General features: G+C 36.5%; 1 protein-coding gene across 6 annotated transcripts in view; it reads right to left on the bottom strand.

Moving 5' to 3' along the window:
* Fndc3b (fibronectin type III domain containing 3B) overlaps window positions 1-16,582 on the bottom strand; it is a 335,425-nt gene that overhangs the window by 151,172 nt on the left and 167,671 nt on the right. For all 6 annotated transcript variants that reach the window (XM_021254196.2, XM_013071609.3, XM_021254201.2 and 3 more), the window contains exon 4: window positions 16,147-16,223. In XM_021254196.2, the coding sequence (XP_021109855.2) occupies window positions 16,147-16,223 (77 nt within the window). The remainder of the gene's footprint in view (window positions 1-16,146; window positions 16,224-16,582) is intronic.

The following is a 16,582-nucleotide window of genomic DNA, read 5'->3' as shown; positions in this document are numbered from 1 at the left end:
ATAATTCAACCAGGTAAGATGAGTCCTGAAAGGGTTCTAGAAGTGATGGCATTATCATTAAAATTTACAAAAATGAAATATGTGACAACCATCTGATTTTGATTCAACAAACTATTCTTGAGATATGAATAGCTTGATAATAAATCTTGTTTTTGTTATAAAATTTTCCCTGGCTTCTTCTAAGACAAGTGAATTTAATGTGTGTTTAAACTGATCTTAGAAGTGAGTGACTGAATATAGTCATTAGTTCACTGGTTTTCCATAAAGAGACTTTCTGGGTTTTGTGAGTGTATTTCCAGGGCTGGGTTTTTAGATCTGACAATATTCCATCCCATCCCTTCTTTTTTTTTTTGGTACCAGGGATTAAACTCGGGTCCTTGCACCTGCAAGGCTGGCGGCAGAACCACTAAGCTAAATCCCTAGCCCCATTCCTTCTTTAACACACACAATTCCATCATCATAAAGGCTCTGGGAAACAAAGTAAGCATTCATGTCAGAAGCTTTCATTTAAAGTCTGGAACCAAGGATGTGGGTAGATGAAATGAAGGCTGACGCTTGAGCACTCCCTAATCAAGATAGACAACTTTGCTCCCAAGAGGCCCTAATATCATGAGTGTTGGGAAGGAAGACCTGTGAAGGGCAACAACTTGTTATGACTAGAGTAAGCCAATCAACATTCCATCCACATTTACTCCAAATGTTTTTCAACTCACCCAAAAAAAGCAACTAAGGTAGTACAACCCCAGTATTTACAGCCTCCATGGCCAACATCATGCTATCTGCTCTAAAAGTTAAAAAGCAGAATTAGAAAAGGTGTCAAAGACCTCAAAGAACTGCAGGACAGAGAAAGCTAAGGGAATAGCCTCTGGGTCAGGGTACTGTAAAGAAGAGGATATCAAGTAAACTTGAAGGGGCTGCGCTCAGAGGTAGAGCACTTCCCTAGCACACACAACATCCTGGGCTCAACCCTTAACACTACAGAAACAAAATAAAACAAAAAAGTAAATTTGAAAGCCAGGACCAGGCTCATGAAAAGACACAACAATAACAGGTCTAATCAAGTATTTAAAACAATCAGGCATTCACCCTAACAAGAAGTTTTATTTTTTTAAAATAAAACACAAAAACGTACAGAAAATTTAGCCTGTATATTTGAAATGGATTTCTCATTACACACCAGGAGGCTGATTATAGGCCAAAATAAAATGATTTAATCATGTCTAAACAAAAAAATAGAAAAAAGAAAAAAAAAAACCTATCCTTAGCTTCATTTTTAAAAATACTACTTAAGCCAAATTGGCAAGTCTATAAATGTTCAGTCTATACTTTAGTGTACAAGGTAAATTTAGCTTGAATTAATAGCCATTAATCTTTATGTTAAGAAAACAAGGGATTTAGCTCAGTGGTTTCGCTATCTGCTGTGCAGGTGCAAGGGCCTGAGTTCGATCCCCAGTACCAAAAAAAAAAAAGAAAAAAAAAACAAAAATCTTTATATTTTTTAAAGAACACGAAAGTCTCCACTATGTTAATATTTCACTTAATAAAACAATACTAACTCCTTAAAATTAAGGTTCAGAATCATACTCCCTATGGATTACTTTTCTGTATTCTTCTATAAAAGTATTCTCTATTCTTTTCTGTATTCTTCAATAAAAGTAACTCCTTCTGAGGCTTGGTTGAGCTAATTACATTAACCAATTTATGAGTATACAGCTGCTAATTTACAAATGTATGTGAAATAGGCTTTAAAATCATGATACTGTTCTGATAATTATCAGTGAAGTACCTTTTTTGTCTAAAATGCAGAGCATAAATATGCTGTTTGGTAACACTATAATTTTAGTATAAATATGACATGTATTAATTCCCACAGGAACAAACATGCACTATTTTAGTATCTTCTTTCCCTCTCTGCCATCAAATAGCTACTAAGAAAACCCATAAGATATAGTCCAGATGTTTCTCTTTCATGGGATTTTCATGGTACCTTCATTCAACCCTCAAAGGTCCATGAAAACATTCATGTTTAGGAGGCATACAACCTTTATTATTTTAGTCAATGTAAAACTTCCAGTAATCAACCTACCACATGGACTTCAATAAAATAGGAACAAGGTTCTCACTAAATTATGAAGATCTCCTCGTACTTTTAAACAGCAGTCGTTGCAGTAAAAAATGATTGTCACTTATTTTATCATAGAATTTGACTTACTACAATAAAGTGCTTTTAAAAAGATTCATCAAAAAGCATTAAAAAAGAAAAAACTTCCAATGGGGAGCAGGGGTACAAAAATGAAGAGATAAAGGAGCTAAAGGATTTCCTTTTTACTGCTCTCTAAGAATATTTGTACTACTTAGAAAAATTAATAAATGTCAATCTGAAGTATAAATTCTCTCTCACACACAAGGTTTTCAGTGAGAAAATTATACAGTGGGATCAAAATACATGATTAATATTTAAAATTTCAAAATTATGGTAAAAGACACATCCTCAAAATACTCTCCCTTCCTTCAACCAGTTACCCCATTATTCTTGACACTTTTCAAATCAGTTCCAGAAGTTATCTTTTATGAGGTAGGAATGCAGCTGCCAAGTGCCACCCGAGAGAAGGCAGGCTCGTAAAACATTACATGGTGCCTTCATCCACCTTATTCACCAGATCTGGCACCAGGTGACTTGGAGCTCTTTCTCAAAATCAAAATGGTTATGAAAGGTGATTGTTTTGAATTGATTCAGGACATCGAGCCAGCCAGGATCCCACCACTGAAGGCATTCACAAAAGAACTTTCAGAACTGTTTCAGAAAGTGTCAAGAACAACAGGCTAAGTGTGCTTGAAGAGGAGGAGGGGATCACTTCAAGGGGGATTGATGACAATCTGTTACTGTAATAATTTTTAAAATTTTAAATATTCACCAAATTCTTTGATTCCACATCCTAAGTAACATTTTAAAACCACAAATTGTCTGCACGTGTAAAAATTGTTTGACAGCTCCATTTCTAATTATCTTAATTTGGTGGTATTTGTGAAAGATATTTACATATAGGTGCATAATGGGACACTTTCAGAAAATGGCTCTTACCAAATCTAGCCCTATCTTTCATTTCAAAAAATGAAATGTTAATTCTAAAATGAGTACAAAACTATCAAAATACGTATTTATTAATGTTGGGATAACTGTTCTTACATAATATGAATTGAAATATAGTTACCAAATTTAGTTGTGAACTATCTAAAGAAATTATGCCTATGTTTCCCTAAAGAATAATAAAGACTGAGGAGCAATAATCATTGGCAAAACAACAAACAACTCAGGAAATGGTGGCAATAATATTTTTGTTTAATAAAGATGCTTCATAAATATATAACTTTAGCAGAAGAATTTGGACATCTGAAAGAGTTCAGCTCAAAAGTCCTGAGACAATAAAATATGCCTTCAATCTTTAGAGATGACTATGGAACAGATTCATTTCCTTTTGAGGTGAATGAAATTGTGACAATGTCCAAAGACAGACAAATCACCTGCATCCAATTCAACAATCATTTCCTGACACATACTATGCACTAAATATTCAAAGGTGAGAAAAATAGGTGTGAAGCAGTAAGGCTCATCTACACAACCTAAGGATAATATAAAGGAAAAATTACGCAAGCTCCTAGTAAGTGCTGTTACAGATATCAGAACAAAGTACTATGATTTCAGAAATCAGAATAAAGTATTCTTCATTTAGATTTTTCCTAGTGCTGTCATTAAATAGAAATATCACTCATATATCTTCTCCAGAGAAGCACAGAGCCTTGAAAAAGAGCACTATGCTAGGTTCTCAGATTGCCACCTATTGGGGGCTGAACTTTGCTTTCCACATTCCCAAATTCTTATGTTGAAGTCCTAATGCTCAATGCCACAAAGTGCCTGCATTTGGAAATAAGGCTTTATAAAAATTAAATTAAAGCAAAGTCATATGGGTGGGCTCTGGTTCAATATATAACCATTGTCCTTATAAAAGGGGAAATTAGGACACACACACACACACACACACACACACACACACACAAACACAGAGGGAAGACCATGTGAAGACATCAAAAAAAAAAAAGTCATTTACAAGCCAAGGAGAGATGCCTTAGAAGAAACCAACCCAATCTGCCAACACCTTGATCTCAGACTTCCACACCCCCAGAACTATGAGATGATAAATTCATGTTGTGTGAACCATCATGTTTGCAGGACTTTGTTACGGCAGTCACAGTAAATTAAGAGCCTCAGAGTATGAAGGTTGAGCCCAAGTTTTCCCTAACGTAAGTTCTACAACCCTTGCCTATTGGGGAGGGGGCACTCTAAAAAATGATGCATCTATCTTCCATAAACAAAAATCCAGTCATCTTCTTCAGTCAACAAAGAAAGCCCGATGCTAAATAGCAGCCAGGCTGGTATCATGTCTTTTTATCCAATTCAATAAGTTTACTGAAAATGTCCATTTGTCTAGGATTGTTGCTTTTCTGCAGTCTAGACATAAGGTTAAGTGGCTAGAGAAGAAGGCACAAAATGTTAAACAAGGACAATCTCTGTACTACTTACAAGGTGGTTGTGTAAGTATAACCAAAAGAACAATTAAAAGCAGACAGAATGGCCCAGAGAAAACAGCCGACAGAGAGGGAAACTGCTAGTAGTTTGGAGTGAGAGATAAGAGAGGAACTCACAGTGCCCTGTGCTCTTGCCAGCTACCCAACAAAGAAATTTCAATTTACTTCCCTAACCACCTGAAAATTAGACATTAACGTCCTGTTTTACATGAAAGAAACCCAGGTACAACAGTCTGATTAATATGTACAGCTAGTTAAGTCACAGAACGAGAACTTCCATATTCGTCTGTACACCAATGTTTTTGTTCTATGTAAAATTACACAGAAGTTAGGGATGCTGTGGAGTAAATATGCAATCAACTGACTTTTGAGAATTAGGCCACATGAGTTATTAAGAGCTGTGAAATGCTTCCATATATAGCCAATATCTATTGACTACTTGCTGCTGTGTTTTAATATCCTCACTCTGGAAGGAGTCAGGACATGTTCAATGCCACCTGACACAAAACAACAGTTAAATCCTACCACCAATGACTACTATCAATGGTACTACCTCATTAAATCCTCCCAGCAATACTGAAGAAAAACACAGTTATAGTACATGTATCTACATTTCAGAAACATGAAGAATGAAGCTAAGGGAAATCAAACTAACTTGCCTAAAAATGGAAAAACTCAACTTTGAGTGCAGAATTAAAATGAATCTCATAAAAACATTTATGTTTTGAGTAATCTATTCTCTTAGCTAACAGCGATAGAAGGCAGTTTCCCTTACTGAACTAGAATGCTCCATAGGAATATTAACAAACTTCTCAGTTCCTAAAACTCTTTCCTTCTACCCCTACTGGGCTGCAAAACTGTAAGAATCTGAAGAGAAGCTTAACAGATAGGAAGCTAAAGAAAAATGTTAACAGCCTGCCCTGGAAAGCCAAGATGATGGCGCAAATGGGCCGAGCGACTCTGCAGGAGGACATGCATACACCCACAAACAAGGATACTGGCAGCCAGCCTGCTGGGGGACAAGGAACACAAACCACTGGGACCAAGTGAGTTTGGAAAAGTCAAGTCAAGCTCAATTTCTGAGTGCTGCCAAGCTGTCTGAAGGTCTTATCAGGCCCTTCCAGGAAAAGTAGATGTCTTAGATGACAGTGACAATGCAAGCAATGAGCAAAGAAAAAGGCCAATCAGTGTAAAATAGCTGCATGGACTAAGGGACAGTAGGCAGACAACAGGTCCACACTGTGCCCACCCAGACCGGTGTTCACCCTCCCACCAGCACTGCTGTCCTACAGCCTAGGTGACAGACCTGTCACTCCCACCCGACTGCAAGTCCCACAGAGTCCAGGGGCACACAGAGAGCTTTCAGTAAATGCTGGTAAAATAACAAATAAATGGAATCTCTCCCTAAAGAATAAGTTTATTGGCTTTAGATTGATATGTGCCAAGAATATTAAGACATTCATTATCAAATTTTTCTCCCTATAACACTGATAATTAGCTTGTCTACTCTAAAATTGCAGGCAGCCTCATGGCTGGGGAATAGCTCAATAGGAGAATGCCTGTCTGGTATATGTAAGGCCTTGGGTTCAATACCTGCCACCATAAAAAATAAAGTAAAATTTCAGAAAAATTTGAATCCAGTAAGTTGCATGTCCACCATTCCCAATCCTCTTATTTTAAATAAGTGTGATTTCATCACAAGTATTTATACAGAAAGATCATACATCTCCAGTGTAAGGTCTACTTCACTCCCAAGTGAGACTGAGCAGTTGTGTTTTATTCATCAGCAGCCAAGAGTACAAAAGCATCAGCTGGAAAAAGCATGGAAACAAGTCTGTTTTCTGTGCTATCTCTTTGGTCCAACTACTTCAGTAACCTATGGATTCTATGGCTGAAGGGACAATGTAATGATTCATTCACATCTTCTGAAAGACGAAGTCAAGTCACCAACATTAAGAGACACATCTTATAATGGCAGACCCCAAGACTGGCCATCAGTTAGCTGGCTCTAGCTCCATCTTATACCTTGTCTACCCAGACTTGATGATCCCATGGAGACAGACAGACAGACAGACAGACACACACACACACACACACACACACACACACACACAAACACACCCCAGTAAGAGCTGAGTTTCTCAGGATACTGCAGAGACCTAAGAGGCCTCCATTCAAAGAAGGGACATATGAAAAACACAGCACTGAGGGCAAAATAGCAAACTGGTTAATTTGGTTTTACAATCAAATGTGACAGTAACCACTCGTGCAGTTTGTACACATTTAATAGTTTATAGAGTGCTTGACAAAGAACCTAACTCAGATTAATACTTACATGATCTTCTAACTGGAGCATGTCATAATCCTAAATTCTAGACGGAATATCTTCAGGTGTAATTAAGTAACTAAACCTAAGGTAAGCTAAGTAAATAACCTGGGTTCACACCTAAGTACTCAGACTAGAAATACCACACCTTCTCTATCACATTTTTTTTTGTACATCACTGACCTAAATACTAAAACAAAAGAAAATTTGAAGGTCAAAAATCAGAATGAATCCTCTGGCACATTATAACACTAAGCAAGTAAAAAAAAAAAAAAAATTTACATATATATATATACACACACACACACACACACACACACACACACACACACACACACACACACAGAGAGTTTCAATCAATAATGAAACAGGCCAAACAATTATTTCAGACTAAATGGAAATGCTTTCTTAAGGAACAGAATACCTGTCAGGTGACACATAGTAAGTAGAGAGCTGATGGTTTAATTTGTGCCCAGCTGAGCTGTCTTGAGATGTGAATAAAGCTATCAACAGCAAGAATCCGCAGTGCCTCTCCATTAATCAGCATGCAAGAGACCGCCAATCACATCTTTCAGCCCAGCTTCTCAGGCACACTCGTATCCTTAGAAACTAGGCAGATTATTCTAGGGATGCTAACACATAGAGCAGAGCATTCCATAGCTAACCCAAAAGGCACCCAGTAGAGTCCTCAAGCCATAATCTATGCATGTTTACAGAACATGTTATTTTTCAAACTTCTATAGCTCAAAGACAGCTTTGATAATCTTCTCATGGAAGAACAACTAAGCTGTACCTTTCAAGAAACTGAGGTACAGATTTGACGGTTACTTAATTAGTATAAGGGTAGAACCCATGTCTAAAATACTTTCAAACCCATGCTTTCTCTACTCCTACACTATCTCACTTGGATTAGAAGACCAGGCATGAAAAATAAGGACATCAGGCAGTGGCAGGCAGGTCTAAGTTTCTAAGATTCAAATATACCATCATTACTCACCTACTGGGGGCCATTATACTAGATTTGAGGACTTTAAACAGGTTCATGGTCCTCTACATCCCAAGGGTAAGAGGAACAGAAATCAGCAGACTCTGAACTCAGGAATTACTTCCATATTTTCATTAACCTCTAAATGAAATTTAGTATTTCCTTCAAGTTATAGTAATATGAGCAGTATCTTTGACTTTGTTACTAATAAAACTCAGATCATTTCCATTTCACATAATCATGTTAGATATAACAATATTTATACTCATCACAACTATAAATTTTAGTTATTAGACCTGCTGCTGGATGTTTCTTCATGTGCTAATAAAGCAGCACAAAAATTACTGTCTTATCTTTAAAAAAAAAAGATTTGGTTAGTGTATTTCAAAATAATTGGTCTCTTTTATATTTAATTTTGTATATTTTTAAAAATGTTTCACCAGTCTGCTGAGGTCCTTGACATAGGAGACAACTAAGAATTCACTCTGTCTACATTCAGAAAATATCTATCATGGAGCAAAACAATTAATATTAAAGACTGAAAATCTGAGGGGATCCAAAGAATATTAAATTCACCTAAACTTTGTAAGTTTTTTTACTCAACAGGTTGGGAAAGGGTGTTTTTCTAAAAAATTATTACAAATGACAAATACGAGTTACTAATTTGGAAAGACAGAGCATAATAACTATACAATAAAAATCAAATGTATTATACATAATTTAATTCCAATGATTCAAAAGCTATTTCTGGATGTGACACTGTCTCAGTATTATCATGAAAATCAACTATCATTATGTATGTAAGTAAAGAGTAGCATTCTAGCCCATAGAACACTATCAATAGATATTTACAGCATAGGCTACACTGTTTTGGTAGTGGCTGCTTTTGGATACTCACTTATATTCTCACTTGATCACCCTTCAAAGGAACAATATGAACACAACTGAAATACCTAATGTTAGATTAGAAAAGAACCTCAGATATCCTTAAATACTATCCTTTTCTTTCTTTCCTACATAAGATAAAAATGACTCCAGCCAGCAAGCTAAACTTTGATAAATGCCTATGAAATGCTGGGTATATTTCAAGGAACTGGAGATCCCTGAAGGACAGGATACACAAAGTCCCTGGCCTTAGTGGAGCTTAAGTGCTAAAATAAGATAGTTACCCAGTAAACAAACAAGTAATACACCCAAGTAAGTAATTTAGTATTCCCAAAATCACACAAGGAGTTGGCCCTGAGCCCCACCTGGGTCTGTACTTCTTCGTCCTAATCCTATGTTCTATTATGGCCCAATGCTAGGATCTTACAAAGGGAAGAAATCCAAGAGAAAATGCTGAGCAGAGAGATGGGGAGGCAGCTCAGAAAGTGGAAACTTGCACAATATTTTAAGAGAAGGAGATGTTCTTAGGACATCAATTTAGCACTGCCAACCCTGTCTGTAATTGTTCTTCAGGCAAAATAAACCATAAAATGAAAAGCAAAATTGCTGCAAATCCACTGTTAATAGAAACTAAACAATACTCTAGTATTATACTCACTTCCCACAGAATCTCCCAAACGGCATGCATATACACCATAAACTGTGGAACATTTTCCTAATGTCCTATAGAAAAATCAATCCCTCTAGAGGACTTAAGGTCTTGGAAGAGAAGCCAGTTCTCTTACTACTTGCAGCCAAAAGTTCTGATCCTCAGTTTGTGAGGGCATAGGGCAATCCCCATCTTCCTTTCTGCTCATGATTTTCACACTATTGAAGGTGAAACAGGCCAACAGTTAATCACAGACCATAATTACAAAGGGAGTAGTGGTGGCTAATGCATATAGTTTCGCTTAGTTGGCTGAGCAAAATGGGGAATGCATTCCATGGTTTCCACCTAGCAGGACACATTATTTATTCAAAGGGGCTTCTATTTTCTGGCCAGGTCTTTAAACAGTCCCCACTGGTGAATGTTCAACCAAACCAAAATTAAAGGCATTCTTCAATATACAGTACCCCTTTTCTCTCCCTGACCAAGGGAAATAGAATTTCAGCAGGTACTGACCCATTAATTGATCCCCAACAAAGGAATCAGGTAAAAAGTACACCTCTCCTGTAACAACAAAAAATACTTATTTTTACTACTACCCAAAGTTTTGGGGTTCTATCAGTTAATCTGGAAAAAGAAGAATGGTTTCTCAAATGATAGAACATTAACTTAGATGTTGCACATTTTCTTTTCCTATACTTTTTAAATCTTTATGTCAATATGGAAATTTTCCTATAATATTCAAAAATGTATCATAAGTTACTATAGAAACTATATATATATAAATTACTACAGAAACTATATAAATTACTATAGAAAATAAAACTTGGGGCATCTGCTTAAGAAATTTTTAAATATAAATTATTCAGAAAGTTAATGATGAGGAGAGAAAACTATGAGAAGCATGGCCAATGTATAATGAGAGGAAAAATTTGCTGTATGTCCTGTGAGGTGGATTTAGGAAGGCAAGTCCAGCCAAACTTTTACTGGATTTGTTGTAATACAGTCTTTTTCATTATAAGGTCACTTACTAAATGCACACATCATAGTTCTCTTTTTGCTTCTACCACATCAAGTAGGTATTCACATTGGTGGGAAAAGGAATTGTAAAAGTTACACAGGAAGTAGCCAAAGTGGAATCTGAAGGAGGGTATCTCCAAGTAATGTCCATGTCCCTCCCAGCTATACTACTTGCTCTGTCTACCCAGTTTCAAGCCTGTTACCCAGTTTCATCACATTTCCAAATGGTTTTATATAATGGAGATGTTGAAGACTAAGTTCCCTCTTATCTAAATCTACTTTCTTATAGCTGAAGACAATTTCGCCTGTATTTTCTCTCAAGTTGAATAGGTCATGTTTTTTCTTGAACCTTTCGCAGCTCCCTAACCCAAACAAAATTAAACATGAAACACAAAACAAACACACAAACACACACACACAAACCCCTAATATATCAGAGGCCTGAGTCAAAATGTTAAGATTCCACTGTTCTCCTGCTCTAAGTCCATAGCATTTTTAAAATCCACCAGTTCAACTTTTTCAGCCTAAGGAATCAGAGACTGTGCTGTCCACGGTACCTCCACAGATGTCTGCTAAATTCCAGAAATTTGTCTTATGTAAGATTACCTGCTCATTACTGACACCCGCATTTTGTTAAATTCATTTGAACACTTTTATCAATTTATCTTTAAAGGGCTTTCAACTACTTAAAATAACTATGAACTCACTATATCAAGAATTTCTGCACTGACTCAGGGTTACTAATGTACTAACTACTTCAGTTGTTCACTGGCCTCTTTCTTCAATTCTCTTACAATAACAGACCATCTCATAAACGAGTAGCTGATGTTTGAGTAAGGGAGATGAATAAATAAGCAGGCCCACCACACACCCACACTCACACTGCCAGAAAGTAGTGAATCCATCAAGACAGGCTGCACCACTGCCTTTGAGACTGAATCACAGCAGGAAAGAAGTTAGTATAATCAGAAATGCCTGGCTTGCAATCCTGGCTCTAGTCAGGGCCTCAGCTCCCCCACATGTAAACACAGGATGGTGGAAACTGGAGCCATAATTAAACCGTTTAGCACACTGCACAGTATACACAGTGACTACTACCACCACTACCACAACCAATGGCACCAGAGTGAGCGGGGTCCTTCTTCCCAGCCGCCACATTATTCGCTGATTCATGACCGGGACATCACTGTCTCTCTTTTGTGACAGCTTTATTGAGGTATAATTTATATACTGTAAAAAATCTATCCTTTTAAAATGTCTGATTCAGCAGATTTTAATATATTCACAGAGTTCAGTGAGCATCACTACTATCTACTTCTAGAACATTTTCATTCCCTGAAAACAAAAACTATACTCCCTCTCAGAACCTAGCAATCACCAGATCTCTATGGATTTGTTCACTGTGACCACTTCATATGAATGGAATAATACAATATGCAGTTATTGTGTCTCGTTTCTTTCACTTAGCATATTGTTTTAAAGGTTCATCCACATTTTAGCATATATCAGTACTCTTTCTTAAGGCCAAATAATAATCTATTCTATGGGTATATCACATTACAGTATATTTACCCATTCATAACACTTGGATATTTGTGTTTTAATTTTGAAATTACCATGAATAATGCTCTGAACACTCATGTAGAGTGCAGCTGCTAGATCATATGGTAACTCTACAATGAACCATTTGAGAAACTGTCACTGTTTTCCAAAGTGGGTATACCATTTTATATTACCACAGGCAGTGCGTGAATGCACCAACTGCTATTATGGTTTTACTTTTTTCAGTATAGCCATCTTAGTGTGTTGTGTGGTGTTGATAGACATTTTTCTTACGGCTAAAGACGTTGAACATCTTTTCAAGTGCTAAATGGCCACTTTTCTGGCTTCTTTGGTTAAAAATCTATTTAAGTCATTAGCTCATTTTCAGATTGGGGTGTCTTTTACTCTTGAGTTGTAAGAGATCTTTATATATCCTAGATACAAGTCCCTTCTTTTCATAGATGATCTGCACATACTTCCTCTTTCAGTGAGTGATATTTTCACTTTTTTGATAGTGTTCCTTGAGGTACAAAAGTTTAATATGGATACAGATTTACCTATTTCTTCTTTTGTTGCTCATGCTTTTTCTGTCACTTCTAACATAGTGCCTAATCCAAGGTTATAAAATTTTACTATTTAGCTCTTTTGTTTATAATCAATTTTCACTTAATTTTTGTATGATATAAGATGGAAGGTTAAATTTCATTCTTTTTGCATATATGGATATCTGGCTGTCAGCACCAATTGTTGAAAATGGTCATTTTTCCACCTCTGAATTATCTTGATACTCTGTCTTTTAAATACATTCAGAGCATTTCATTACTTGCAGGTACAGATCAGTCTGACCTTATTTTCCAGATATGTGGTATTATATTACTATACTTGAACCTACAGATCTCTGAAGCATACAGATGAACCTCTCTCATACAGTCATCTATCACGTAATGGCAGAGGAATATTCTGGGAAAAGTCTCTTTAGGCATTTTTGTTGTTGTGTGCACATCAGCAACTATACTTACACAAACTAAATCAGTTATGACAGAATTAAAGAACTCAATTATAGGGGACCCACTGTGGTATATGCAGTCTGTCATTGGCAGAAATGTTAAGCAGTGCAAGACTACTTACTGCATTTAAGTTTAAGTTTAGATTATGACTCACATTCATTAAGTACCTATTATGTGCCCGGAAGTGTTCTAGATGCTGAGATACAATCCACATGAAGCAATAAGAATCTCTGAGGATTATTATAAAATGCATTGTTTTCCATGATAGATAAAGACAACATGTCAAAGGTGTCGAAAGAACAGAACAATTATTTCTGTGCTGGAGGTTCTGACTGGGTCACAGTATGACAGAATGACAGAAGGAGTATAACTGCTGGACCATATGGTAACTCTACACTGAACCATTTGAGAAACTGCCAGACTGTTTTCCAAAGTGGGTATACCATTTTACATTGCCATGTACAGTGCTATGTAGTAATGTAAGAGACAAAGAAGGGCTCTAGAGCAGTGATGGTGAACCTTTTAGAGCCTTCAATGATAATAAACAGCCACCTGCAGCCACAGGTTCACCACCACTGCTGTAGAGTATTCCAGACGAGCAAAATAGTGGACACAAAAGTACGTAGTTAAGGAAAGGCAAAAATGTGTCCAAAGAACAGAAATTTAATATGTCACCGTGTGGAAGAAGAGCACAGTTGACTGTTTAAGGATCTCACTCACCCTACTATAGAACTTTATTTGTATGCAATGGACACACAACTCTAAATATAAACAAGTAAGCCACAAAGTGCATCGGAAAAAGGTGTGACAGGGATGAAACACAGAACTGACGAGCATGGGGCAGACCAGCTCTGAGCACTTCTCACATATGTCCAGCTTGGCGGGGGTGAGGAGTCTTTTTTTAAAAAAATATGTAGTCATTATTTCTACAACTCATGACAACAATATATTTTGCTCCTCAGGACTCATGGTGATGACAAGTCTATTAAGACACTTCATACTTAGTTCTACTCTCATCACATCTTTGAAGAGTATCTGCTGTCAGACTTAAAGAAGATGGTATATACATATCCTATTCAATTCTCAGTTCAGTTTTTGTCATATTAACTTGTTTTTCACAGACACTCTGTTGTGACACATCATTAAAGATATATAATCTATTGCTGGAGGTAAATAAACTGAGTCCATCTTGTGATCAAGGAGCCCAACTGAAAAGTTATACATATACCTTACAGACTACTGGTTACTCTTTTTCCATCACAAATCCAAATTGTTCAGCTTTTACTATTCTTCCAATATCTTCTAGCATTTTTTACCATAATGGTCAGCTGGGAAGGAGTGTCATATTCTTTTATCATTAGTTTTATAAGAGTGAGTTTACAGCTTTCTACTTTTTTACCCTTTCTACTTTAAATAGTTGTTCAGAATCAGAAATATATTAAGGTCATAATTCTTCATTCTTCCTAAGACTCCCATAAATGTTTTGCATTTAATATAATTACAGCAACACCACTAGGAAGAAAAAGCACACTGCAGCTTCTTGCCAATAAAATGTTCAGTTTTTAACTAGTATTCCTTGTAGCAACCCTTTTAGCATAAAAGGAGGTGTTATTTTTGCTGTCACAATGGTGAGAACCATAGTGTGTTCAATGGAATGAAACACTTCCTCAAAATAAATGAGCAGGAGACATAATGGAATTCTACATTCCTTGTTCTCTTCTGTTAATTGACTAGTGACGTGAATGTCATTCATCATCTTGTGTCCTTGATGGAAGAGGCTATTCTGCACTCTTTTCTCCCTCTAGTGATTCTTACTTACAAAGACTTATGTAAAACAAGTCATTTATTTGCAACAGGCAGAAAACTGGCCAAGTATCTGGCTACTCAAAAACTAGAAGAAAAAAAAGTCAAATTGGCTCACATAAAAGGATGGAAAAAATGAAATTAGTGGCTGTGCTATGCCTTACAGTGAAGAAATAGATACATTTTTACATCAGAGAAGGATAAATCTTTAATTCTTGCCTATGCTTCAGCCATTTTCCTATGCAGTTGCCAATTTCTGTCACCCTAGCAAAAATCATTAAAAAATGAAAATTGCAGTTTTAAGCCACTTTAAAGCAGAGGCAGGGCTGGAGATTTAACTCAGTGGCACCTCGCCTGCCTCCCAAGCATAAGGTCCTAAGTTTGATCCCTGGTACCAGAAAAAAAAAAAAAAAAAGCAGAGGCAGAGACAGAATACAAAAAAAAGGAAACAACAACAACAAAAAGACATTGGGAAAGATAAAAGCTAAAAAATGTTAACAGTGTTTATCATCTCTGGGTAGTATATTTATAAATATTTTTTATATTCTTCCGGGTCATTTTGCTAATTTTTTTTCCAATGCATATATTATCCTCTTATGATCAGGAAACAAAGGACAAAGGAGGCAAAAAGGAAAAAAACCAAAAACACAGCTGAGGTATGTGGAAAGGTAACTGGGTGGGGAGAAGCAGGGAGACATGAGGACTGAGCTGAGACTAGGCCCCAAACTCAAGTATTAGCAGACAGCCACTGCATTCCAGGCACTCGAACACTTCACACCTTATCCAGGTATAGGAATGCAATTTTATCCTTTAAAATTGTGTTTGTTTTCTCAGTATATCCCTGAGGTTGCTATTACCATCATTTTAGTTAAGAGAAAAGCAAAATTCAGAGAAACTGAAGGACAAACAGCCCAGTTCTTACATTATACTTAAGTAATTCACCAAGTTCAGCTTATGTCACATTATGGAGGCATAGAATTCTCATGACAAAGAACAATGTCATCTTTGATTTTACTAATTAAGTCTACAAAAACTTTTCCATGGAAGTTGTAATGCATGAAATTTCTATAGCAGCACACTCCATGAAGGAATCACAACTAGGCGATCAGAAATGAAATCTAAGCCAGCAGAGGATAGCCAGCCTTGTAGCACTTCCGTTTTTCTCTGACTCTGGCACTCTGAGTGGCAAGACCAGGGAAGTGTCACATGGTGCTGCAAACACGATGGCAACCCTAGCATTACCATAACTAAATTAATTCACAGCATAAGTTTCTGAGGCATCAACATACAGTTTTCTGGAACGATGTCAGCGCACATAGTAAGCAGAAAAGTCCATCAAATATTGTACCTGTGAGATATAACCTGGGGGCACATGAATGGGAGGAATGGATCCATTGGGCGACATCATGGGAACTTCAGCAGGTCCTAAAAAAGGTAAGAACAAGATATTAATAGCTGAAGAATCATGCATCATTCCAAATAATCACTGGTACTACAATGCACCATCAAAACTAAATATAATCATTTGCCTATTTTCTCTTAAATAATTGGCATATCCTGATGACCTGGAACCATAATTAAAAAGGAATTTTCCACAATTCAAGGAAAACAAGCAAAAAAAAAAAAAACCCAAAACAAACAAAAAACAAAAACTAAAACATCTTCATAAATATTTAGTATTTATAAAACCTCAATTTCCATAAACCCCAGACTGCTTAGTTAAAAGAAATCTTTTTTTTTTTGGTACCGGGGATTGAACCTGGGTCCTTGCGCTTTCAAGACAA

The sequence above is a fragment of the Heterocephalus glaber genome, unplaced genomic scaffold (assembly GCF_053883595.1).
Source record: "Heterocephalus glaber isolate CG9 unplaced genomic scaffold, H.glaber_assembly_v1.0 deba00001504, whole genome shotgun sequence".
Lineage (NCBI taxonomy): Eukaryota > Metazoa > Chordata > Mammalia > Rodentia > Bathyergidae > Heterocephalus > Heterocephalus glaber.
This window is presented reverse-complemented; position numbering and strand designations above follow the sequence as displayed.